At 42.5% G+C, this 25,673-nt stretch overlaps 1 protein-coding gene across 2 annotated transcripts in view; it reads left to right on the top strand.

The window, feature by feature from the left end:
- Positions 1-25,673, top strand: part of LOC139748148 (uncharacterized) — a 102,900-nt gene that overhangs the window by 13,116 nt on the left and 64,111 nt on the right. For both annotated transcript variants that reach the window (XM_071660838.1, XM_071660837.1), the window contains one exon: positions 2,243-2,364. In XM_071660838.1, the coding sequence (XP_071516939.1) occupies positions 2,245-2,364 (120 nt within the window). In that variant the 5' untranslated portion in view covers positions 2,243-2,244. The remainder of the gene's footprint in view (positions 1-2,242; positions 2,365-25,673) is intronic.

The following is a 25,673-nucleotide window of genomic DNA, read 5'->3' as shown; positions in this document are numbered from 1 at the left end:
GTAGTTGTTTGGTTTGAATATTGTGTGTGAGAAATATTTAAAGAAACTGAAGGATTTATATGTGGCAATTAGGGATCTGGAGAAAACATATGATTGGGGTGATAGAAATACTCTGGCAGTATATTATAAGTATATGATGTGAAAGGAAAGCTCTTAGAAGCAGTGAAGAGTTTATATCAAGATAGTAAGGCATGTGTACAAGTAGGGAGAGAGGAGGGTGAATGGTTCCAGTTGAAGATAGGTTCGCAGTAGTGTTATGTCACCATAGCTGTTTCATCTGTTTATGGATAGGCTGGAAAGGGATGTGGATGCAAAGGTCTTGGAGAGAGGAGGAGGTCTGTAGTCTGCTAGGGCTGGGGGCCTGTGAGGTGAGTCAGTTTTTTGTTAATTTGGCAATAGCATCAGATTCAAGTGAGAAATTGCAAAATCTGAAGTATGAGTATGGAAGATTGAGTGAAAGAAAGTTGTGTAAATATTAAAAGCAGGGTTATTTGGCTAAGCAGTGAAAAGAAACAGGTTATTTCGAGTGTGAGTTTGAAAGGAGAGAACATGGAGGAAGTGAAATGTTTTAGATACATGAGAGTGAGTATGGCAGCTAACAGAATCATTGGAATTAAAGTGGTCTATAGGGTTGGTGAAGGGATAAAGGTCTTAGGTGCAGTGAGGAATTTATAGAGTGTCACTCTTTAAGGGCAAAGATGGATATATTTGGTGGCACTTGATAGTCCTGTCAGTGCTATATAAATGCAAGGTATGGACCCTAGACAGAAATGGAAAGGATAGGGTGAATGTGTTGGAAATGAAATGTTTGAGGACAGTGTATACAATATGGAGGTTTTACCAAATATTAAGGACAATGTATAAAGTAAGTAGGTTATATCAAATAAGAATTGGTAGGATAAGAGAGAGGTGTGGTAGTAAGAGTAATGTGTATGAGAACTGAAGAGGGTGTGCTGAAATAGTCTGGGCATAGGGAAAGGTTGACTGAGAGGGTATTCATGTCAGAATGAGCTTGGAAAAGAGGGAACCAAGGAGAAACTGAAAGAATGTTGTGAAAGATGCTTTGAGGGCTCAGGACCTGAACATGCAGGAGGATGTGAGGCGTGCATGGGATAGAATGAATGAACTGAAGAAACTTGGTGTACAAGGGATGATGTGTTGTCATTGGGCTGAAATATGGCATATGAAGAAGTCAGAGAAAAACCATTGAAAGATCTTTGGTGCCTGGTTTTGATGCATTATACGTATCTACGTAGTGAATATGAATGAATGAGGCCTTTTCTTTGTCTCTTTCTGGTGCTTCCTTGCTCACATAGGAAATTGCAGACATGTACAAAAAAATATTAATGATAGTAATAACAATAGTAAGATAGTAACAATAATGGAGTTTGAATGGAGAATGTTTAGAAGTGAAGTGATTGTTGATACCTGGGAGCAGACATGGCAATGAGTGGAACCATGGAAGTGGAAGTGAGTCATGGAGTGGGTGTGGGCAGAAAAGTTCTGAGAGCATTGAGGAATGTGTGGAAAGAGGTCGTTATATTAGAGAGCAAAATTGGTTATGTTTGAAGGTATAGTTGTCCCAACAACATTGTATGGATGCAAGACGTAGGCTATGGAAGAGGATTGTGGATGTATTGGAAATGAGATGTTTAAGGACAATATGTGGTATGGGGTAGTTTGATTGAGTAAGTATTAAAGGGGTAAGAGAGATGTGGTAATAAGAAGGGTTTGGTTGAGAGAGTTGAAGTGTGCTAAAATGCTTTGGACAGGTAGAGAATAAGTGAGGAGAAGTTGACAGGAAGGATATATGTGTCAGTATTAGAGGGAACAAGGAGAAGGAGGCTATCAAATAGGAGATGGAAGGGTGGAATGAAAAAGATTTTGAGTTATTGGGGCCGAACATGTAGGAGGATGAAAGGCATGTGTGGGATAGAGTGAATTGGGGCCGGGTTGTGGATAGGGGGACTGAGGTTTCAGTGCATTGCACATGACAGCTAGAGAATGGATGTGAGTAAATGTGGTCTTTCTTTGTATGTTCCTAGCTTTGCCTCATTACTCTGGGAAACAGTGAACAAATATGAAAAAGATATGTAATGATAACAATAGAAATATGATCATATTGATAACAGTATAAGTGTAAGTAATTCTTCCTAGGGAATACAGCTGTGGGGAGTATGGTATGTAATTGCCATTTGAAAATGAATTGACCAGATTGAGTAGTTTTCTCTTTCTTTTTCAGGAATGAGTTCGTCTGAAGAAGATGGTCATCTGGTGGTGAAGGAGGAAGATATTGATGACCTTGGTGATGACATGGATCTTTGGGAATCCCACAACCGAAGATCTGCGTTTTCTCCTTATAGGGTTTGTATTGTATGAAAACAGTTATTACTCAAGGGAACTGTAAGCTAATTCATATCTAGGTGAATCATGATAACATGTCAAAGCTCTGAGTCTGGGATTTTGTTAGTTTTCTTGCATGTGAAATGGCTTGGTTGTGGGGAAACTTTGTTGGAATAAGATAATTGAGGAGGTGTAAGAAATGGACCATAGGGTTTATTGGATTTGTTACCCAAAATTTTGAAAAATTGTTGTGTGGAACACTAGGCATAGTTTGTTGATAGAAGAAAAGTATGGTAATATTGAAGTGAAAGGAATTTGGTAGAGGAAAAAAGCATCTTCAAAGAGGGGCTGATTGTTCCCAGAAATAGGGATGAATAGAGGGAAGAAGTGAGTGGTGAGGTAGTGGAGGAGAAAATGCAGTTTGAAATAGAGGCTGAATGTTCCAGGAAATGGGGATGAATGGAGAGAAAAATTTCAAGTATTAGAGATGTTAGAGAAGTGACATGATGGGGAATGGAGATGAAAGCAATGTTCAGTGGATTTTGAAAGCATGTATGGAAGCATGAAAAGGAGATTCATTGTCTAATGATAGGACAAAAGCTGTAATCTCCTCTGTGTAAAAAGTTAAAAGATTAAAATGACCATAAGAATTACTGAGAAATGTCTCCTATGTATAGGTAATAGAATGTGAAGCAAGATTTGGAATAATTGTGAAAAGGATTAGTGAACCCCTTTAGGTTAAGGTTATTCTGTGTGGGAGGATGGATGGACACATGAGAATTCGCTGCATTTGATTTGTGAATAACCTCGTACATATGAAGTGAATACCTTAAGATTAGCTCCAAACCCATTGGTCTGGTTACACAGAAATGTTAGTCACATTTCACCATTACACTGCTCTGGATCTCACTTAAGGAATCATTGAGAGGTGCTGTGAACCTCATATTAGGAATTGATAGTACCCAGTCTCATTAGAAGTCTCAACTGATGTTTAATTCTACCACTTATCTATATATTTTACTAAAAAATGTCAAGCATCTTTGTCATGTACAGATCATCAAAGAGAAAGCACATATGTCACCTTGCTGTGATGCCAGATTTGTATAACCACTATGTTAGTAATTTTTGGAACAAAGGAAGCATTCTTTTATTTGATTATTTATTATTATTTTTTTTTTTTTTTTTTTTTTTTTGCTTTGTTGCTGTCTCCCGCGTTTGCGAGGTAGCGCAAGGAAACAGACGAAAGAAATGGCCCAACCCATCCCCATACACATGTATATACATACATGTCCACTCATGCAAATATACATACCTACACAGCTTTCCATGGTTTACCCCAGATGCTTCACATGCCCTGATTTCAATCCACTGACAGCACGTCAACCCCGGTATACCACATCGATCCAATTCACTCTATTCCTTGCCCGCCTTTCACCCTCCTGCATGTTCAGGCCCCGATCACACAAAATCTTTTTCACTCCATCTTTCCACCTCCAATTTGGTCTCCCACTTCTCCTCGTTCCCTCGACCTCCGACACATATATCCTCTTGGTCAATCTTTCCTCACTCATTCTCTCCATGTGCCCAAACCATTTCAAAACACCCTCTTCTGCTCTCTCAACCAAGCTCTTTTTATTTCCACACATCTCTCTTACCCTTACGTTACTTACTCGATCAAACCACCTCACACCACACATTGTCCTCAAACATCTCATTTCCAGCACATCCACCCTCCTGCGCACAACTCTATCCATAGCCCACGCCTTGCAACCATACAGCATTGTTGGAACCACTATTCCTTCAAACATACCCGTTTTTGCTTTCCGAGATAATGTTCTCGACTTCCACACATTCTTCAAGGCTCCCAGGATTTTCGCCCCCTCCCCCACCCTATGATCCACTTCCGCCTCCATGGTTCCATCCGCTGCCAGATCCACTCCCAGATATCTAAAACACTTTACTTCCTCCAGTTTTTCTCCATTCAAACTTACCTCCCAATTGACTTGACCCTCAACCCTACTGTACCTAATAACCTTGCTCTTATTCACATTTACTCTTAACTTTCTTCTTTCACACACTTTACCAAACTCATTATATATAGATTATTTATATCTTTGAAAGAATAACATTACTAGACTCCACTGCTTGAGGTTGCACCACAAGAGTAAAGTCTGTATCCTTGGAAGTAGTCTTGTCATAGAACTTATTACTCCAAAGGAGTTCACATTTCTCTACTACTGGAAGTAGCACAGCCTTGGAACATAGGAACCTCTAATAAGTGATCCAGGGTAATGCCATAAGTTTTTCTTGAAAAAAATTTCCGGGGTTAATTATATAAAAAGGGTTAAAGAATACTGCCCATGTATTCCCTGTGTGTTATAGAAGATGACTAAAAGAGGCAACGGAAAAAGGGGCCAAGTGAGGATTTTACCCTCTTAAACTCAGTTATCTGTTCTTGATGCTACTTCACTGATCCAGGAATTGGCAGACAAAAAAAGATTAGTAAGAATCATATTTTTTTCACTTATTGATGTAGATATGGTTTTGCTTGCATGAATATGTTTAATGTGTTTAGAAAATGCTTATGTAAAAATGCATTGATGATTAATACAAGAAATGTGAAACCATACCTGGAGGAAATCATAAATGTGTAAAGTGATTAGGTATATGTAGAATGCCCAGGCCTTCCCCTGTCCATGGAACACCCTCCCACACCAGTAAAAGTCATACTACTTTTTCGGATATTTTTTCAATGATATAAATACATATACTGAATGAAAGAATAAATTTCGCAGGTATGGATTAAGTTTCTAAAGTGAAAAAAGATAAGGAAGAAAATAGTGGGAGAAAATTGTACATCAAACAGATTGAGGCCACTGCTAGGAACATAATCAGCCAGCCCTGAGAAAATTTTTTTTCACAGCTCTTTACTGGCGTCACTTGTAAGATAGATTTGCGCCATCATATTTATATAGAAAAAAGTGTTTATAGATACAGTATTATGCATATTAGGCTCAGATTTTATTGATCATACATCTGGCAAATGGAGATGACTAAAACAAAAAGTGAGACAAGAATAAGTGATAGTGTACTGTATGTAAGGCACTGGCCAATGTGACATGGCTTGACCAGTGGTAAGACGCTGCCCCCTTTTACTTCAAACAGACAGAAGCCATTAAAACCTATTTAAGTACACCAGGTATGATGAAATCATGTGTATTAGATGCCTTTTCTCTCATAAGCTCTCATCGTCCCAAATGTTCAGGCCCAACAGCTTGAAACTCCATCCTTCCAACACCTTCTTGGTCTCACCCTTCCCCATGCTTCCTCCAGTTTTGGCAGTTATACCCACTTAGCCAGTCACTCCTTGTTCATACTCTTTGTATGTACAAACAGTTTCAGCATACCCAGGTAAACTTTCAGTCATACTCCACTTACCACCTCACATCTCATACAGTGTTATTTCTTACATAATGTTCTTACATAATCAACACTCCTCATACCACACATTATCTTCAAGGCATTTTCTTTCAATCACTTTCAGCCTCTAGTGTTCATCACATCAGGTGCCCAAGCCTCACGTCCATGTGATACTGTCAGGGCTACCGTACCTTCAGACTTGCCCATCTTTCCCCTTACAGACAGCGACACCTCTTTACACACACCATTCTGTACATCAAGGACCTTTGTTTCCTTTTCCACCCCATGATTCAATTCACTTCCCTTAGGTATGTCTGGTGCCATGTCCACTTATAGATATCTAAAGCATTCTACTTCCTCTAAGTTCTCATATTGAAACAAGCATGTGTCACTTCCCTCCTAAACCTTATTGTGATACTTCACATAGCTCAGCTTTCTCCTTTTGCTGACTTCCAAACTCAAACACTCTTCCATCTTAGAAGAAATAATAACATGGCAGGAAATGAAAGGAAGAAAGTAAGATTAAGGACAGGGAATGATGAATATGAGTATGAGGGATTCGCAGAGGAGAATGGTGAAAAGCTAGAGAAGGAACAAACAGCTGAAAACCATTACAGAGAAAAAATGTGGACATTGGGCAGTTCTAGAGATGTAGGAGTAGAGCAACTGTAGAACATGGCATGAAATTAAGCTTGAAACTTGTTAGAAAAAAGTAAAGAAGTACTTTAAAAGTAAAAGAGTGATGGATAAACAGAAAAGAATGACTGAGTACAGCATTACTGCAACAGCATGCACAAATTTAACAAGTTGTATCATACTTTTTTTGATGTTAGCTGAGAAGGTACTGTCAGCTAAATGCCCTTATCAAGGCTGCCTTTTATATACGTGTTAATTGATAGATGTGTAAAAGAGAGACTTTTGGATGTTAATGTGCTTAGAGGGGCAGCTGGAGGGATGTCTGATCACTATATTGTGGAGGCAAAGGTGAAGATTTGTAGAGGTTTTCAAAAAAACAAGAGAGAATGTTGGGGAGAAGAGAGTGGTGAGAGTAAGTGAGCTTGGAAAGGAGATTTGTGTGAAGAAGTACCAGGAGAGACTGAGTGTAGAGTGGCAAAAAGACTGAGTGTAGAATGGCAAAAGGTGAGAGCAAGTGACATGAGGGGAATGTTGAAGAACGGGATGTATTTAGGGAAGTAGTGATGGTTTGTGTAAAAGATGAATGTGGCATGAGAAAGGTGGGAGGTGGACAGATTAGAAAGGGTAGAGAGTGGTTGGATGAAGATGTAAAGTTGTTATTGAGAGAGAAAAGAGAGGCGTTTGGACAATACTTGCAAGGAAGGAGTGCAGATGACTGGAAGATGCATAAAAGAAAGAGGTAGGAGGTCAAGAGAAAGGTGCAAGGGTTGGAAAGAGGGCAAATGAGAATTGGGATGAGAGAGTATCTTTAAAATTTAGGGAAAATAAAAAGATTTTTGGAAGGAGGTAAATAACGTGCATAAGACGAGAGAACGATGGGAACATCGGTGAAAGGGGGCAAGTGAATAAGTAATAACTGGTAGTGAGAAGGAGATGGAGTGAGTATTTAGAAGGTTTTTTTCAATGTATTTGATGAAAGAGTGGCAGATATGGGGTATTTTGGTTGAGATGGTGTGCAAAGAGAGTGGCAGATATTGGGTGTTTTGGTCAGGCTGGTTTGTGAAGTGAGAGGGTCAGGGAGAATGGTTTGGTTAAGAGACGAGGTAGTGAGAGCTTTGCTGAAGATGAAATCCGGCAAGGCTGTGGGTTTGGATATTATTGCTGTGGAATTTATTGAAAAAGGGGTGAAAGTGTTGTTGATTGGTAGGTAAGGATATTCAGTGTATGTATAGATTATGGAGAAGTGCTTGAGGATTGGTGGAATGCATACATAGTACCATTGTACAAAGGTAAAGGGGATAAAGGTGAGTGTTCAAACTACAGAGGCATAAGTCTGTTGAGTATTCCTGGGAAATTATATGGGAGGGTATTGATTGAGAGGTTGAAGGCATGTACAGAGCATCAGATTGGGGAAGAGCAGTGTGTTTTCAGAAGTGGTAGAGGATGTGTGGATCAGGTGTTTGCTTTGAAGAATGTGTGAGAAATACTTAGAAAAGCTGATGGATTTGTATGTAGCATTTATTGATCTGGAGAAGGCATATGATAGGGATGATAGAGATGCTTTGTGGAAGGTTATAAGAGTATATGGTGTGGGAGGTAACTTGCTAGAAACAGTGAAAAGTTTTACCAAGGTTGTAATGTATGTGTACAAGTAGAAAGAGAGGTGAGTGATTGGTTCCCAGTGAATGTCGGTCTGTGGCAGGGTTGTGTGATGTGCCCTTGGTTGTTTGATTTGTGTATGGATGGGGTGGTTAGGGAGGTAAGTGCAAGAGTTTTGGAGAGAGGGGCAAGTATGCAGTCGGTTGGGGATTGGAGGGCCTGGGAAGTAAGTTGTTGTTTCTTGATAATACAGCTCTGGTGGCTGATTTTAGTGGGAAGCTGCAGAAGTTGGTGTCTGAGTTTGAAAAAGTGTGTAAAAGGAGAAAGTTAAGAGTAAATGTGAATATAAGCAAGGTTATTAGGTTCAGTAGGGTTGAGGGACAAATTGATTAAGATATAAGTTTGCATGGAGAAAAATTGGAGGAAGTGAAGTGTTTAGATATCTGGGAGTGGACTTCGCATTGAATGGAACCATTGAAGTGGAGGTAAGTCACAAGGTGGGGTAGGGGGCGAAGGTTTTGGGAGCGAAGAAGAATATGTGGATGGAGAGAATGTTATCTCGGAAAGCAAAATTTGGTATGTTTAATGGAATAGTATTTCCATCAATATTATGGGAGAGTGAGGCATGGGCTATAGATAGGGATGTACAGAGGAGGGTGGATGTGTTGGAAATGAAATATTTGAGGAAAACATGTGGTGTGAGGTGGTCTGATTAAGTAATGAAAGGGTAAGAGGGATGTGTAGAAATAAAAAGAGTGTGTTTGAGAGAGAAGAAGAGGGTGTGTTGAAATGGTTTGGACATATGGAAAGAATGAGTGAGGAAAGATTGACAAAGAGATATATACGTCAAGGGTGGAGGGAACACGGAGAAGCAGGAAACCAAACTAGAGATGGAAGGATGGAGTCACAAAGATTTTGAGTGATCAGAACCTAACGCACTGGAGGGTGAGAGGGTGAGAGGCGTGCAAGGAATTGCGTGAATTGGGACGATATGGTATACCAGGGTCACTGTGCTGTCAGCGGACTGAACCAGGGCATGTGAAACATCTGGAGTAAACCATGGAAAGGTCTGTGGGGCCTTGATGTGGATAGGGAGCTGTGGTCTTGATGCTTTACACATGACAGCTAGAGACTTGAGTGTGAGCGAATGTGGCCTTTTTTGTCTGTTTTCCTGGCGCTGTCTTGCTGAAACAAGGGAAAGCGATGTTGTCTCCTGTGGGATGAGGAAGTGCCAGAAATGGATGAAGCTAAGCATGTATGAATATGTACTTGTAAATGTATGCAAAGGTGAGTAATGTGGCAGTTGAGGGAATAATTGGTATACATGGGGTGTTCAGTGTTGTAAATGGAAATGGTGAAGAGCTTGTTGATTTATGTGCTGAAAAAGGACTGATGATTGGGAATACCTGGTTTAAAAAGCGAGATATACATAAGTATACTTATGTAAGTAGGAGAGATGGCCAGAGAGCGTTATTGGATTACGTGTTAATTGACAGGCGTGCGAAAGAGAGACTTTTGGATGTTAATGTGCTGAGAGGTGCAACTGGAGGGATGTCTGATCATTATCTTGTGGAGGCTAAGGTGAAGATTTGTATGGGTTTTCAGAAAAGAAGAGTGAATGTTGGGGTGAAGAGGGTGGTGAGAGTAAGTGAGCTTGAGAAGGAGACCTGTGTGAGGAAGTACCAGGAGAGACTGAGTACAGAATGGAAAAAGGTGAGAACAATGGAAGTAAGGGGAGTGGGGGAGGAATGGGATGTATTTAGGGAATCAGTGATGGATTGCGCAAAAGATGCTTGTGGCATGAGAAGAGTGGGAGGTGGGTTGATTAGAAAGGGTAGTGAGTGGTGGGATGAAGAAGTAAGAGTATTAGTGAAAGAGAAGAGAGAGGCATTTGGACGATTTTTGCAGGGAAAAAATGCAATTGAGTGGGAGATGTATAAAAGAAAGAGACAGGAGGTCAAGAGAAAGGTGCAAGAGGTGAAAAAAAGGGCAAATGAGAGTTGGGGTGAGAGAGTATCATTAAATTTTAGGGAGAATAAAAAGATGTTCTGGAAGGAGGTAAATAAAGTGCGTAAGACAAGGGAGCAAATGGGAACTTCGGTGAAGGGCGCAAGTGGGGAGGTGATAACAAGTAGGGGTGATGTGAGAAGGAGATGGAGTGAGTATTTTGAAGGTTTGTTGAATGTGTTTGATGATAGAGTGGCAGATATAGGGTGTTTTGGTCGAGGTGGTGTGCAAAGTGAGAGGGTTAGGGAAAATGATTTGGTAAACAGAGAAGAGGTAGTGAAAGCTTTGCGGAAGATGAAAGCCGGCAAGGCAGCAGGTTTGGATGGTATTGCAGTGGAATTTATTAAAAAAGGGGGTGACTGTATTGTTGACTGGTTGGTAAGGTTATTTAATGTATGTATGACTCATGGTGAGGTGCCTGAGGATTGGCGGAATGCGTGCATAGTGCCATTATACAAAGGCAAAGGGGATAAGAGTGAGTGCTCAAATTACAGAGGTATAAGTTTGTTGAGTATTCCTGGTAAATTATATGGGAGGGTATTGATTGAGAGGGTGAAGGCATGTACAGAGCATCAGATTGGGGAAGAGCAGTGTGGTTTCAGAAGTGGTAGAGGATGTGTGGATCAGGTGTTTGCTTTGAAGAATGTATGTGAGAAATACTTAGAAAAGCAAATGGATTTGTATGTAGCATTTATGGATCTGGAGAAGGCATATGATAGAGTTGATAGAGATGCTCTGTGGAAGGTATTAAGAATATATGGTGTGGGAGGAAAGTTGTTAGAAGCAGTGAAAAGTTTTTATCGAGGATGTAAGGCATGTGTACGTGTAGGAAGAGAGGAAAGTGATTGGTTCTCAGTGAATGTAGGTTTGCGGCACGGGTGTGTGATGTCTCCATGGTTGTTTAATTTGTGTATGGATGGGGTTGTTAGGGAGGTAAATGCAAGAGTTTTGGAAAGAGGGGCAAGTATGAAGTCTGTTGGGGATGAGAGAGCTTGGGAAGTGAGTCAGTTGTTGTTCGCTGATGATACAGCGCTGGTGGCTGATTCATGTGAGAAACTGCAGAAGCTGGTGACTGAGTTTGGTAAAGTGTGTAGTAGAAGAAAGTTAAGAGTAAATGTGAATAAGAGCAAGGTTATTAGGTACAGTAGGGTTGAGGGTCAAGTCAATTGGGAGGTGAGTTTGAATGGAGAAAAACTGGAGGAAGTGAAGTGTTTTAGATATCTGGGAGTGGATCTGGCAGCGGATGGAACCATGGAAGCGGAAGTGGATCATAGGGTGGGGGAGGGGGCGAAAATCCTGGGGGCCTTGAAGAATGTGTGGAAGTTGAGAACATTATCTCGGAAAGCAAAAATGGGTATGTTTGAAGGAATAGTGGTTCCAACAATGTTGTATGGTTGCGAGGCGTGGGCTATGGATAGAGTTGTGCACAGGAGGATGGATGTGCTGGAAATGAGATGTTTGAGGACAATGTGTGGTGTGAGGTGGTTTGATCGAGTGAGTAACGTAAGGGTAAGAGAGATGTGTGGAAATAAAAAGAGCGTGGTTGAGAGAGCAGAAGAGGGTGTTTTGAAGTAGTTTGGGCACATGGAGAGGATGAGTGAGGAAAGATTGACCAAGAGGATATATGTGTCGGAGGTGGAGGGAACAAGGAGAAGAGGGAGACCAAATTGGAGGTGGAAAGATGGAGTGAAAAAGATTTTGTGTGATCGGGGCCTGAACATGCAGGAGGGTGAAAGGAGGGCAAGGAATAGAGTGAATTGGAGCGATGTGGTATACCGGGGTTGACGTGCTGTCAGTGGATTGAAGCAGGGCATGTGAAGCGTCTGGGGTAAACCATGGAAAGCTGTGTAGGTATGTATATTTGCGTGTGTGGACGTATGTATATACATGTTTATGGGGGGGGGGGGGTTGGGCCATTTCTTTCGTCTGTTTCCTTGCGCTACCTCGCAAGCGCGGGAGACAGCGACAAAGTATAATAAATGAAAATATAAAATAAATGTATGTATGTGTCTTTGTATGTGTATGTATATGTCTTTGTATGTGTATGTATATGTATTTTTATGTGTATATGTATATGTTATGTTTATATATATTATTTATATGTTTATACCTTGACACTGTCTCCCATGTTAGGAAGGTAGCAAATGTATTATTTATTTTATTATACTTTGTCACTGTCTCCCGCGTTAGCGAGGTAGCACAAGGAAACAGATGAAAGAATGACCCAACCCACCCACATCCACATGTATATACATACATGTCAACACATGCACATATACATACCTATACATTTCAATGTGTACATATATATACATACACAGACATATACATACATACACATGTACATAATTCATACTTGCCGCCTTCACTCATTCCCGTCGCCACCCCGCCACACATGAAATGACAACCCCCTCCCCCCGCATGCGCGCAAGGTAGCGCCAGGAAAAGATAACAAAGGCCACATTCGTTCACATTCAGTCTCTAGCTGTCATGTATAATGCACCGAAACCACAGCTCCCTTTCCACATCCAGGCACCACAAAACTTTATGTGGTTTACCCCAGACGCTTCACATGCCCGGGTTCAATCCATTGACAGCACGTCGACCCCGGTATACCACATCTTCCCAATTCACTCAATTCCTTGCATGCCTTTCACCCTCCTGCATGTTCGGGCCCCGATCGCTCAAAATCTTTTTCACTCCATCCTTCCACCTCCAATTTGGTCTCCCACTTCTTGTTCCCTCCACCTGTTACACATATATCCTCTTTGTCAATCTTTCCTCATTCATTCTCTCCATGTGACCAAACCATTTCAAAACACCCTCTTCTCTCTCAACCACAGTCTTTTTATTACTACACATCTCTCTTACCCTTTCATTACTTATTCGATCAAACCACCTCACACCACATATTGTCCTCAAACATCTCATTTCCAACATATCCACCCTCCTCCACACAACTCTATCTGTAGCCCTCGCCTTGCAACCATACAACATTGTTGGAACCATTATTCCTTCAAACATACCCATTTTTGCTTTCCAAGATGATGGTCTCGCCTTCCACACATTTTTCAACGCTCTCAGAACTTTTGCCCCCTCCCCCACCCTGTGACTCACTTCCACTTCCATGGTTCCCTTCACTGCCAAATCCACTCCCAGATATCTAAAACACTTCACCTCCTCCAGTTTTCTCCATTCAAACTTATCTCCCAATTGACTTGTCCCTCAACCCTATTGTACATAATAACCTAGCTCTTATTCACATTTACTCTCAGCTTTCTTCTTTCACACTTTTTACCAAACTCAGTCACCAACTTCTGCAGTTTCTCACCCGAATCAACCATCAGCGTTGTATCATCAGCGAAAAACAACTGACTCACTTCCTAAAGGTAGGTTTACACTTACGCACTTTTTTGTTACGGCGTGGGCCGCACCAATGTCGCCCTAAAGTCGCAGCAAAGCGTGCCCATGACACTGGCGGCTTCTGTTGCAGCGCGCCAAATCCGTACGGCGCCGCTCAGATTTTAAAACATTTCAAATTTTCGAGCGGTACCGTGCGGCTTGATGACGCCGCACGAAACCGTAAGCGGCGTGGCGCGGCGCCTAAACAAACCCCGCAAGAAACCGCACGGGTCCGCACGGTTCCGCGCCTCACCGTGCCACGTACGGCCTTGAGCGGCTTCATGCTATCCGCACGGGAGTGTTACGGCGTGCTGGCATGGCGTCTTGCGGCGCCCGTGCTAGAGTGTTACAACGTCTTCATACATGATTCATACATCTTGCGGGGCATGCGGCGTGCGTGCGGGGTCCGTGCGGCGCCTTCCTAGGGGATTGTAGGGAAAGTTGCCGCGTGCCGCCTGGGGAGGTGTACAAAAGGGTCCGGACAGAAAACGGGGCATATTTCGCGCTCTGACAGCCAGACGACACACTTTACCAGCCACTCTCGCTCCACTTTACCACCCAGATGCCTCGTAGGAAGACCATCCCTATGCCTACCCAGGGGTCCCAGGCCACCCAGGACACCCAGCCTGCAGAACCGGAGAGAGGTCTGAACCCGTGGAAGAGCTGCCCCCTGAGGTCAGCCTATCCAACATCGAGTACCAGGACATCGCAGGCCTGAGTGGTATCGTGCAGCCCAAGAAACGATACCGCCCCAGCAAGAAGGAAATTTCCGACTACAAGTTCACACAAGAGCAGAAGGAGCAGATCGCCGAATTCGTCAAGGAGCACCCTACTTTATACGACAAGCGGGACAAGCAGTGGTCGAATCCAAGGGCGAAGGAGAACTATGGAGGGAACTGGCACGGGAATTCGAAAATTGCACCTTCCAGCAAGTACGCAAGTATTTCGATGCACGGCGAACCGACTTCGGAAAAATAGAGAAGAAGGAGAACAAGAGCGGGGCGGCAGCACGACAACGGACAACACGGGAGGATGAAGTTATGTCATTGTGGGGATTCCTGGGTGGTCACATCACCCACGAACCGACAATACCAAGCGAGCGGTTCTCACCTGCACGTAACGTCGCCACACCAACAATGGAAATAGGCGGAGGAGAATCATCCAGTGGTGACATGTCGGGCCTCTCTGTAACTTCGATTCAGCGGAGGAAGCGGCTGCTGAAGCAGAGGAGGACCGAGAGAGGGGAGCGACGTGTTAGCACACCTGATTCGGCTGAAGAAGCAGTCCACTCGCAACTCAGCAGAATTATGGATCGAATGAACCAACTGATACCTGAAGGGCAAAGCAAGAAACAGCGTACCATCAACGTCTTCGTCCAATACATCAGAGAACACCTCGAGTTCGTGCCAGAAGAATACCAGCAGCCCTTCTTCAACACAGTCATCACTACGATTCACAAATTGGCGGGCCCCAAAGAAGAAAATGCCACGGAGAAAGCAGCTTTGGCTCGGGGGATGCCCATAAACTTGCCGCAAAATCAAACACCCAAAGGGACGCAGACGGAACCAGTGGCTTTAGCTCCCCAACCGATTCCTACAACATCACAACAGCAGTGGATCTCGCCTCAACCCCAGTCGCAACAAATATACTACCCATACATCCCTCAACAACACCACCCACAGCAGCAGCAGGGGTATACACAGCCGACACGGGTGCCGACACCTTCCTTCTTCAGTGGGCGGTCCACACCAGTCAATCTCCCAGCACATCGACTGGGCTGTCGCCACTTGTGCATACCCTCACCAACATGTTGGACATGCCCGCTACCCCTGAGGCGCCACCCCCTACCCCTGGCGCAAGTCTGGATACACCAAAGACAACTGCCTCAAAATTCATCACTTCCTGCAGTCTGCCCGTCTCCACTCATCGGAAGGATGACGAGAAGATCGACACCACACAGTGAAACACGTACTACATCAACACAAACACAAACACGTATATTTATAATAATGAAATGTATGTTGATTTTGTAAACCCAGCTAACTTTATAGAATTTGTGAATGAATATGTTAAAATATTTACTTGCATTTCTATTTCCCTTTTTTGATGCTTTTTTTTATGTTATGACCGAATATATGCTGATATGCTTCTGACCTATGAACTTGAAGAATGAAATAACATGGCCAAAAAGATAACAGGAAATAATATGATATCTGAAAGATGAAATAAGAAATAAAATGAAACTATAAAATTACTTTAAATCATCTGAAAATATAATATGAAATATAATAGCACAAATATTAACTATGAAATATATGAAATACAATATAACTTGAAAATGAATTATATACATATGAATTATTAACTCATTGGATTTTTTAAGATAACATATATGAACTATGAAATAATGTGAAATGAGAACACATCTTTAACAATAACATGAATAAAGACAGACAGACGAGTAAATAGGTCAATAACATAATAACTAGAAGGGACAGAACACACATATGATAATAAGAGCATGATATAATGAACATGAACACATACTAATGATATTGATATCCTATTTATAGACTATTTAACATTGACAATCAGAACGCACAGTAGATTGTCGGTATATATGAAACCCATGTAAGCTCCCTAATCTCTCGATAGTTGGTTCACTGTAGCCGAGGTGTCCTGTGTGTAGTCACATCTCACAATGTCAGCTCGACCTGTTTGAGACCTGTATGGTATTCAGCCGCTAATCTCTCTATTGTTGGTTCACTGGAGCCGCGGTGTCCTGTGTGTAGTTACATCTCAGCATGTCGGCTTGGCCTGTTTGTGACTACGTACCTGTGTGGTTCATCTCCTACTCCAACCGAGTAGGTACAACTCAATTACAGGTCCACTGATTTTATCTCCTCCCTATATGCAAATATATCATGTTAGACAATAGTACTTAAAAATCCTAGACATTGTACCACTGAACTATATTAAGTATATGCATTCACGCACCAACCATCATGAGGAATTTGGCGCCAGAGTGTGAACTTTAATTATTTAAAACTTTTATAAGTTCTTCCCAATATGCTTTTCATGTATTTTTAGTTTATTATAAGTGCACCTACCATCGAGGGGTATTTGGCGTCAGAATACTTTAAATACTGTATTTATGTTATGACCAATATGCTTTTCATGTTTCTTTCTCATTCCTGTTAAGTTTCAGTTCAATATCTTCCAACACCATTTCATATAAGTCCCAGTCATCCGTCAGATAATCTCTATCACATTAATATGGCTATCAGACAATACACAAATATGAGAGTATCAAACAATGTTAAGTATATCATGAACTTTATTTACAATTATTTACATTCACTGGTTGGGTTTGGTTATATATATTTGTGTGTGTGTCCTCTAGTTGTCAGGAGGAGGTCGTCCTCGAGGAAACACCATTCGCTCTTGTCATTCCACTGCGCCTGCATCCGATGAGTAATACTGGGCCAGGTAATCTCTGACTGCCTTCGCTCGCCGTGTGTAGTTCGGTCCCCTTCTTGCCATGAGTTGTACCATGAGGTTCAGTGACTCCTCCCTCCAAGTACCAGGGACGACATCATGTTGTTGGTCCTCATGGTCGACAACGGTGCGAGCAATTGGGTAGTGTTGCAGTGTCAGGTTATGCATGACACATGCACACATCGTTAGCTTCTTGCAAACAGGGACATCTTGTTGCATCGTCCTTCCGAAGATTCGCCATCTCATCTGTAGCAGCCCGAATGCGTTTTCCACCACACGACGAGCGCGAGAAAGTATAGTCGTTCGGTGGGATCTTGTGATTGGTGGGAGTAGGGTTTCATCATCCACGTCTTGAGTGCGAAGGCATCGTCGGCGACTATGTGGTAGGGGATGGGTTCGTCGTCGTTGGGCAAGAGTTGTGTCATGAGGGAGGTGTGCACGGTAGTTATTGATGGCCCTAGCCAGGGTGCACATCTGCCAGGTACCTCCATCCCCAGCGCCTCCTTCTGCACCGACGTCGATGTACAAGAACTTGTAATTTGCATCGGAGAGGGCCATGAGGACGATGCTGTGGAACTTTTTGTAATTGAAGTACAGTGACCCTCCACCTCTGGGTTTCTTGATTGCGACGTGCTTCCCATCCAGGGCTCCCACACAATTGAAGTAGTTCCACTTTGAGGCGAATCGTTGTGCTACGTTCTTCCATTCTTCTGGTGCCTTGGGGCACTTCATCACTTCTGGTTTGTAGCTGTCGATAATGGCATCGCAGACTATCGGGATAAACCGGCATATGGAAGCCTTGGAGACTCTGAAGCTGTATTGAAGACTTGGATAGTCGTTCCCAGTTGCCAGGTGCCGGAGGGTGACCGCCAACTTAAGTCCCACCTCTTGTGCATTCCACATTCTAGTGTCCTCCTTCTTCAAAATTGGCGTCAGCCTCTCAACCATCTCCTGGAACAATTCTGGGTAGATGCGTAGGAAATTCTTGTGTCCTTCGGGGTCCTCTTTGTTCAATTCTTGTAGCAGCTGGTCATAGTTTCTATATAATTGTTGCCCTGTCAGCCACTCCCGACTCCATAACCGCCCTGCCCTGCCGTCCTTTCTTCGCAATCGTTCTGGTGGGTGTGGCACTGCAGTACGTCTTCTTCTCCTCCACTCGTAGACGACCTGGACCGCACAAATACAGTGTACAGCTGCCAAAATTCTCTGGGTCTCCTGGGGTGAGAGGCTCTGGATGTCCATACTGTATGCTGGCTGGCAAAAGAATGAGGCATGTGCTTGCCAGAACTCTATATATACCCTTGGTTCATATCCGACACGGTTTGGAACGGTACATGTGCAACAATCATGCATCGTTCCACGTCGTGTCTCATGCACATGTGCGCTCACTCCGCAACAACACCGCAAGCTACCCGCAACAACACCGCAAGCTACCCGCGACACACCGCAACCACCCGCAAGAGGCCGTGCCATGCCGTACGAAACTGCGCCATCAAAAGCCGCAAACACCGCGCCACCGCCGTGACACTGTGCAAGACACCGCAACATTACCGCAACAACACGCCATAACACTCCGCACGAAAACAAGGGACGCCGCCCATTTATAACGGTCATTTTGCCTCTCACCGCGCCACCTCGCTGGCATCTTTAGTGCGGCCCATGCCGTACCAGGCCGTAACACAAAAGTGCATAAGTGTAAACCTACCTTAAGCCCTCTCATCCACAACAGACTGCATACTTGCCCCTCTCTCCGAAACTCTTGCATTCACCTCCCTAACAACCCCATCCATAAACAAATTAAACAACCCTGGAGACATAACGCACCCCTGCCGCAATCGACATTCACTGAGAACCTGTCACTTTCCTTTCTTCCTACTCGTAAACATGCCTTCCATTCTCGATAAAAACTTTTCACTGCTTCTAGCAACTTGCCTCCTACACCATATATCGTTAATACCTTTCACAAAGCATCTCTATCAACTCTATCATATGCCTTCTTCAGATCCATAAATGTTACATACAAATCCATTTGCTTTTCTAAGTATCTCTAGCATACATTCTTCAAGGCAAAAACCTAAACGATTCTTAGTGTTAGAAGGAGATTTGTGGTTAACTCAATAAAGTAATTTCTTTGCCAAATTAAAAGGTTTGTCAGTGAAAGATCTAGGATACTTTAACTTGGATCCAATATTATATATCTCAAACTTTTCTCAACCTTTTCATCAATAAATTTTGGACTGTATATATGTAATACCTTAAGAAACATTAACTGTAATGTTGAATTATTTAATTCTGCCATGTTTTGTTGTGTAATGATGAATATAAGAACAAATGTTGGTGGGTTTTCTGTAAGTGCAAAACTTAAACATGTTTCTAGTGCTATAGATCAGGTAACCAAAGAAAAAATATCATAGTGATTTTCTGCTTTCACAGTAAATTTGATAGCAGGTACTGAAGTAAAGCAAGGGAAGAAATGTATGGAAATTTGCACTAGTTGCCCAGACATAAAGATTGTCATCTACATTCCGAAACTAGAGTGTTTTAGAGTGTAAGATACCCTCTAGTAAGTCTGTTATAAAAATTCTATCTATTGGTACTTAACACTGTTGAACAGTATTATACTCAGAGGTTTGGTATGGCAGTTTTGGCCATTTCAGGCTCCTAACGGTCTTTTCCCTCTTGGAACTCCTTTGGTCTTAGGGAGAAGGCCTTTTGTATCTTTCATTAACATTTGAATCATCCTTTGGACTCAGTACAACTTGAGACATACTTTTATCTCCTTGGGATATCGCCTCACAGGTGCTAATGTTCTTCACTCTCTTTTTTCATCAGAAACCCCCATGAGCTTGCAGCACCTGCTGTGCCTACCTAGCAAGCCATGATTCCTTTTGTGTTCCTTAAGTTGGAGGACTTGGACTCCAGGAGATTTCTTGCTACCTGATGGTTCATAGATTGGATTTTAATTCACTGGGAGCTTCATTGTAGTAGTTAGAAACTAAGAACAACCTTCTCTCTGGAAGATAAAGAGTTGATTGATGCTAACAGATTCACACAGTGACTGCTGTTTTCAGTTTCTTTAAAGATATTTTGGATATCCCCAATATCATCAGTAGTACCCTTGGGGTGATACAAAGGCTTTTCTTCATCCTTGTAGAGTGCATTTTTCCACCGAAGTATTTTCTGGCTAGTCCTGATAAGTTCAACAGCCTTGAGGGGAGAAAATGTTTCTGTCTTTAAGAGAGAGAGAGAGAGAGAGAGAGAGAGAGAGAGAGAGAGAGAGAGAGAGAGAGAGAGAGAGAGAGAGAGAGACTAAATATTCATCCCCTTCACTGTGCATTAACTTTTGAAATGATATGAATTTTAATGATGAGAGATTAAACATCATATGACATTAGAGCAATAAGAGTGTATCTCCATGATTATCATACGATGCTTGAAGCAGTGGTGATAGCAATGTTTTTGATGAGAATGCTCATTATGTCTTAAATTTCTTAAGAGGGGGTCCCACAGATAAGGAAAGAAAGAGTAAATTTTTCTTTTTTCTTTTAAACTGAAATGCATTTTCCAAGGGCTTGCCAAGTCTTGTATGAGATGGAGACATTTTACCACCTGCTGGTTAATCCACCCTCATTTTTTCATATTATCCTAAGAGGTTTACTCATTCTGTACTAATATTTTTTTTGCTCTTTATGATTCCTTTTCCTTACTGACAGAGCATTTATTGAATCTGGGGCTCCTTGTTATCTAAGTAACCTTGCAGACATAGTTACTGCTCTGCTTATTCTTCTGTAACTATTGAATTTTCTCCATAGGACACTCAGGTCTAGAGCCATCATTGTGAATATGTTATTATCCATCTCTGTGAAGGAAAGTGCAGGAAGTAGGCCATGAGTTAGGGGCTCTTTTATGCATAATCTTGAGGAATAGACCATGAAGACTTTGCTATTCCTTCCATATAGTACTCCTCTGAAAAGGAGATTCCTTAATGCAACTAAGGCTACCTTCCAGAGGCAGAGATGCCCTTTCAAAGCAGCATTTTTGATGTTTTGAGTAAGATTTCAGGTATAGCTCCTCGCCTCTTGAGATCATCTCCATAAGTTCCATTTGTTTTCAGTAGTTTTACAAGTGGGATTTTTGTTGTTGTTAGAAGAGGCTTAGGGTGGAATTGGAAATTCTGTCAGTACAATGTTCAGACAACCCCTGACTTGGATGACATAAGATTACACCACAGCAATGATTGGCAAGGACTTCATAGAGCCTGAAGTTGATCTGTGATTCAGTGAGTAACCAAACTACATGATTTTGGATCAGTCTTTTCTAAACACAAAATTATCTTAAGTCTATCTTTTCTAAACACTTCTGTACAGTAATGCTGGTGCAGCATATCCATTTGCAGAGTATCTACCAGACTTTACAGTTAGATACTTGAACAGTCAGCCTTCATATATAGGATGCATGCTTATACATTGTAGTACATATCAGAATGGGGGAGCTTTTGTTGTTCAGATTTGTTACCTAGGCTCGGCAGTTAAATTTTTCCTGAGTTTCGTTGGCCCTGCTCCTGGACCAGTGTACTCAGAAGATATGGTTTTGGCTAACCTTCACGATTTTTGGAGACATCAGTTTCAAAGAGAAATGTGCAAGACAAGGGCTTGATTGCCTTGAAAAATACCAGTTGTATCATCAGAGATTACATAGCTGAGAATAATTTGGAATATACATACTTGCAATCTTCCTAAAGAGTGTCTCATGCTTGAGGGACATCTCTTTGGAGGGAACAGATTTCCAGATTCAAAACCTGCAAGAACATTTTTTGTGTAAAATGTTTTCTTTTGTTTATTTTGCCTTCTTAGGGTTTGCAGCATTATGCTCTTTGAAGAGAAGGGAGTTTCATTTATTACGTGTTAATTGACAGGCGCGCGAAAGAGAGACTTTTGGATGTTAATGTGCTGAGAGGTGCAACTGGAGGGATGTCTGATCATTATCTTGTGGAGGCAAAGGTGAAGATTTGTATGGGTGTTCAGAAAAGAAGAGTGAATGTTGGGGTGAAGAGGGTGGTGGGAGTAAGTGAGCTTGGGAAGGAGACTTGTGTGAGGAAGTATCAGGAGAGACTGAGTACAGAATGGAGAAAGGTGAGAACAATGGAAGTAAGGGGAGTGGGGGAGGAATGGGATGTATTTAGGGAATCAGTGATGGATTGCGCAAAAGATGCTTGTGGCATGAGAAGAGTGGGAGGTGAGTTGATTAGAAAGGGTAGTGAGTGGTGGGATGAAGAAGTAAGAGTGTTAGTGAAAGAGAAGAGAGAGGCATTTGGACGATTTTTGCAGGGAAAAAATGCAATTGAGTGGGAGATGTATAAAAGAAAGAGACAGGAGGTCAAGAGAAAGGTGCAAGAGGTGAAAAAAAGGGCAAATGAGAGTTGGGGTGAGAGAGTATCATTAAATTTTAGGGAGAATAAAAAGATGTTCTGGAAGGAGGTAAATAAAGTGCGTAAGACAAGGGAGCAAATGGGAACTTCAGTGAAGGGCGCAAATGGGGAGGTGATAACAAGTAGTGGTGATGTGAGAAGGAGATGGAGTGAGTATTTTGAAGGTTTGTTGAATGTGTTTGATGATAGAGTGGCAGATTAGAGTGGCAGATATAGGGTGTTTTGGTCGAGGTGGTGTGCAAAGTGAGAGGGTTAGGGAAAATGATTTGGTAAACAGAGAAGAGGTAGTGAAAGCTTTGCGGAAGATGAAAGCCGGCAAGGCAGCAGGTTTGGATGGTATTGCAGTGGAATTTATTAAAAAAGGGGGTGACTGTATTGTTGACTGGTTGGTAAGGTTATTTAATGTATGTATGACTCATGGTGAGGTGCCTGAGGATTGGCGGAATGCGTGCATAGTGCCATGGTACAAAGGCAAAGGGGATAAGAGTGAGTGCTCAAATTACAGAGGTATAAGTTTGTTGAGTATTCCTGGTAAATTATATGGGAGGGTATTGATTGAGAGGGTGAAGGCATGTACAGAGCATCAGATTGGGGAAGAGCAGTGTGGTTTCAGAAGTGGTAGAGGATGTGTGGATCAGGTGTTTGCTTTGAAGAATGTATGTGAGAAATACTTAGAAAAGCAAATGGATTTGTATGTAGCATTTATGGATCTGGAGAAGGCATATGATAGAGTTGATAGAGATGCTCTGTGGAAGGTATTAAGAATATATGGTGTGGGAGGAAAGTTGTTAGAAGCAGTGAAAAGTTTTTATAGAGAATGTAAGGCATGTGTACGTGTAGGAAGAGAGGAAAGTGATTGGTTCTCAGTGAATGTAGGTTTGCGGCAGGGGTGTGTGATGTCTCCATGGTTGTTTAATTTGTTTATGGATGGGGTTGTTAGGGAGGTAAATGCAAGAGTTTTGGAAAGAGGGGCAAGTATGAAGTCTGTTGGGGATGAGAGAGCTTGGGAAGTGAGTCAGTTGTTGTTCGCTGATGATACAGCGCTGGTGGCTGATTCATGTGAGAAACTGCAGAAGCTGGTGACTGAGTTTGGTAAAGTGTGTGGAAGAAGAAAGTTAAGAGTAAATGTGAATAAGAGCAAGGTTATTAGGTACAGTAGGGTTGAGGGTCAAGTCAATTGGGAGGTGAGTTTGAATGGAGAAAAACTGGAGGAAGTGAAGTGTTTTAGATATCTGGGAGTGGATCTGGCAGCGGATGGAACCATGGAAGCGGAAGTGGATCATAGGGTGGGGGAGGGGGCGAAAATTCTGGGGGCCTTGAAGAATGTGTGGAAGTCGAGAACATTATCTCGGAAAGCAAAAATGGGTATGTTTGAAGGAATAGTGGTTCCAACAATGTTGTATGGTTGCGAGGCGTGGGCTATGGATAGAGTAGTGCGCAGGAGGATGGATGTGCTGGAAATGAGATGTTTGAGGACAATGTGTGGTGTGAGGTGGTTTGATCGAGTGAGTAACGTAAGGGTAAGAGAGATGTGTGGAAATAAAAAGAGCGTGGTTGAGAGAGCAGAAGAGGGTGTTTTGAAGTGGTTTGGGCACATGGAGAGAATGAGTGAGGAAAGATTGACCAAGAGGATATATGTGTCGGAGGTGGAGGGAACGAGGAGAAGAGGGAGACCAAATTGGAGGTGGAAAGATGGAGTGAAAAAGATTTTGTGTGATCGGGGCCTGAACATGCAGGAGGGTGAAAGGAGGGCAAGGAATAGAGTGAATTGGAGCGATGTGGTATACCGGGGTTGACGTGCTGTCAGTGGATTGAATCAAGGCATGTGAAGCGTCTGGGGTAAACCATGGAAAGCTGTGTAGGTGTGTATATTTGCGTGTGTGGACGTATGTATATACATGTGTATGGGGGGGGGTTGGGCCATTTCTTTCGTCTGTTTCCTTGCGCTACCTCGCAAACGCGGGAGACAGCGACAAAGTATAATAAATAAATAAAGACAAGGGAGCAAATGGGAACTTCAGTGAAGGGCGCAAATGGGGAGGTGATAACAAGTAGTGGTGATGTGAGAAGGAGATGGAGTGAGTATTTTGAAGGTTTGTTGAATGTGTTTGATGATAGAGTGGCAGATATAGGGTGTTTTGGTCGAGGTGGTGTGCAAAGTGCGAGGGTTAGGGAAAATGATTTGGTAAACAGAGAAGAGGTAGTAAAAGCTTTGCGGAAGATGAAAGCTGGCAAGGCAGCAGGTTTGGATGGTATTGCAGTGGAATTTATTAAAAAAGGGGGTGACTGTATTGTTGACTGGTTGGTAAGGTTATTTAATGTATGTATGACTCATGGTGAGGTGCCTGAGGATTGGCGGAATGCGTGCATAGTGCCATTGTACAAAGGCAAAGGGGATAAGAGTGAGTGCTCAAATTACAGAGGTATAAGTTTGTTGAGTATTCCTGGTAAATTATATGGGAGGGTATTGATTGAGAGGGTGAAAGCATGTACAGAGCATCAGATTGGGGAAGAGCAGTGTGGTTTCAGAAGTGGTAGAGAATGTGTGGATCAGGTGTTTGCTTTGAAGAATGTATGTGAGAAATACTTAGAAAAGCAAATGGATTTGTATGTAGCATTTATGGATCTGGAGAAGGCATATGATAGAGTTGATAGATGCTCTGTGGAAGGTATTAAGAATATATGGTGTGGGAGGCAAGTTGTTAGAAGCAGTGAAAAGTTTTTATCGAGGATGTAAGGCATGTGTACGTGTAGGAAGAGAGGAAAGTGATTGGTTCTCAGTGAATGTAGGTTTGTGGCAGGGGTGTGTGATGTCTCCATGGTTCTTTAATTTGTTTATGGATGGGGTTGTTAGGGAGGTGAATGCAAGAGTTTTGGAAAGAGGGGCAAGTATGAAGTCTGTTGGGGATGAGAGAGCTTGGGAAGTGAGTCAGTTGTTGTTCGCTGATGATACGGCGCTGGTGGCTGATTCATGTGAGAAACTGCAGAAGCTGGTGACTGAGTTTGGTAAAGTGTGTGAAAGAAGAAAGTTAAGAGTAAATGTGAATAAGAGCAAGGTTATTAGGTACAGTAGGGTTGAGGGTCAAGTCAATTGGGAGGTGAGTTTGAATGGAGAAAAACTGGAGGAAGTGAGGTGTTTTAGATATCTGGGAGTGGATCTGGCAGCGGATGGAACCATGGAAGTGGAAGTGGATCATAGGGTGGGGGAGGGGGCGAAAATTCTGGGAGCCTTGAAGAATGTGTGGAAGTCGAGAACATTATCTCGGAAAGCAAAAATGGGTATGTTTGAAGGAATAGTGGTTCCAACAATGTTGTATGGTTGCGAGGCGTGGACTATGGA

This window comes from Panulirus ornatus, chromosome 72, assembly GCF_036320965.1.
Source record: "Panulirus ornatus isolate Po-2019 chromosome 72, ASM3632096v1, whole genome shotgun sequence".
Lineage (NCBI taxonomy): Eukaryota > Metazoa > Arthropoda > Malacostraca > Decapoda > Palinuridae > Panulirus > Panulirus ornatus.
This window is presented reverse-complemented; position numbering and strand designations above follow the sequence as displayed.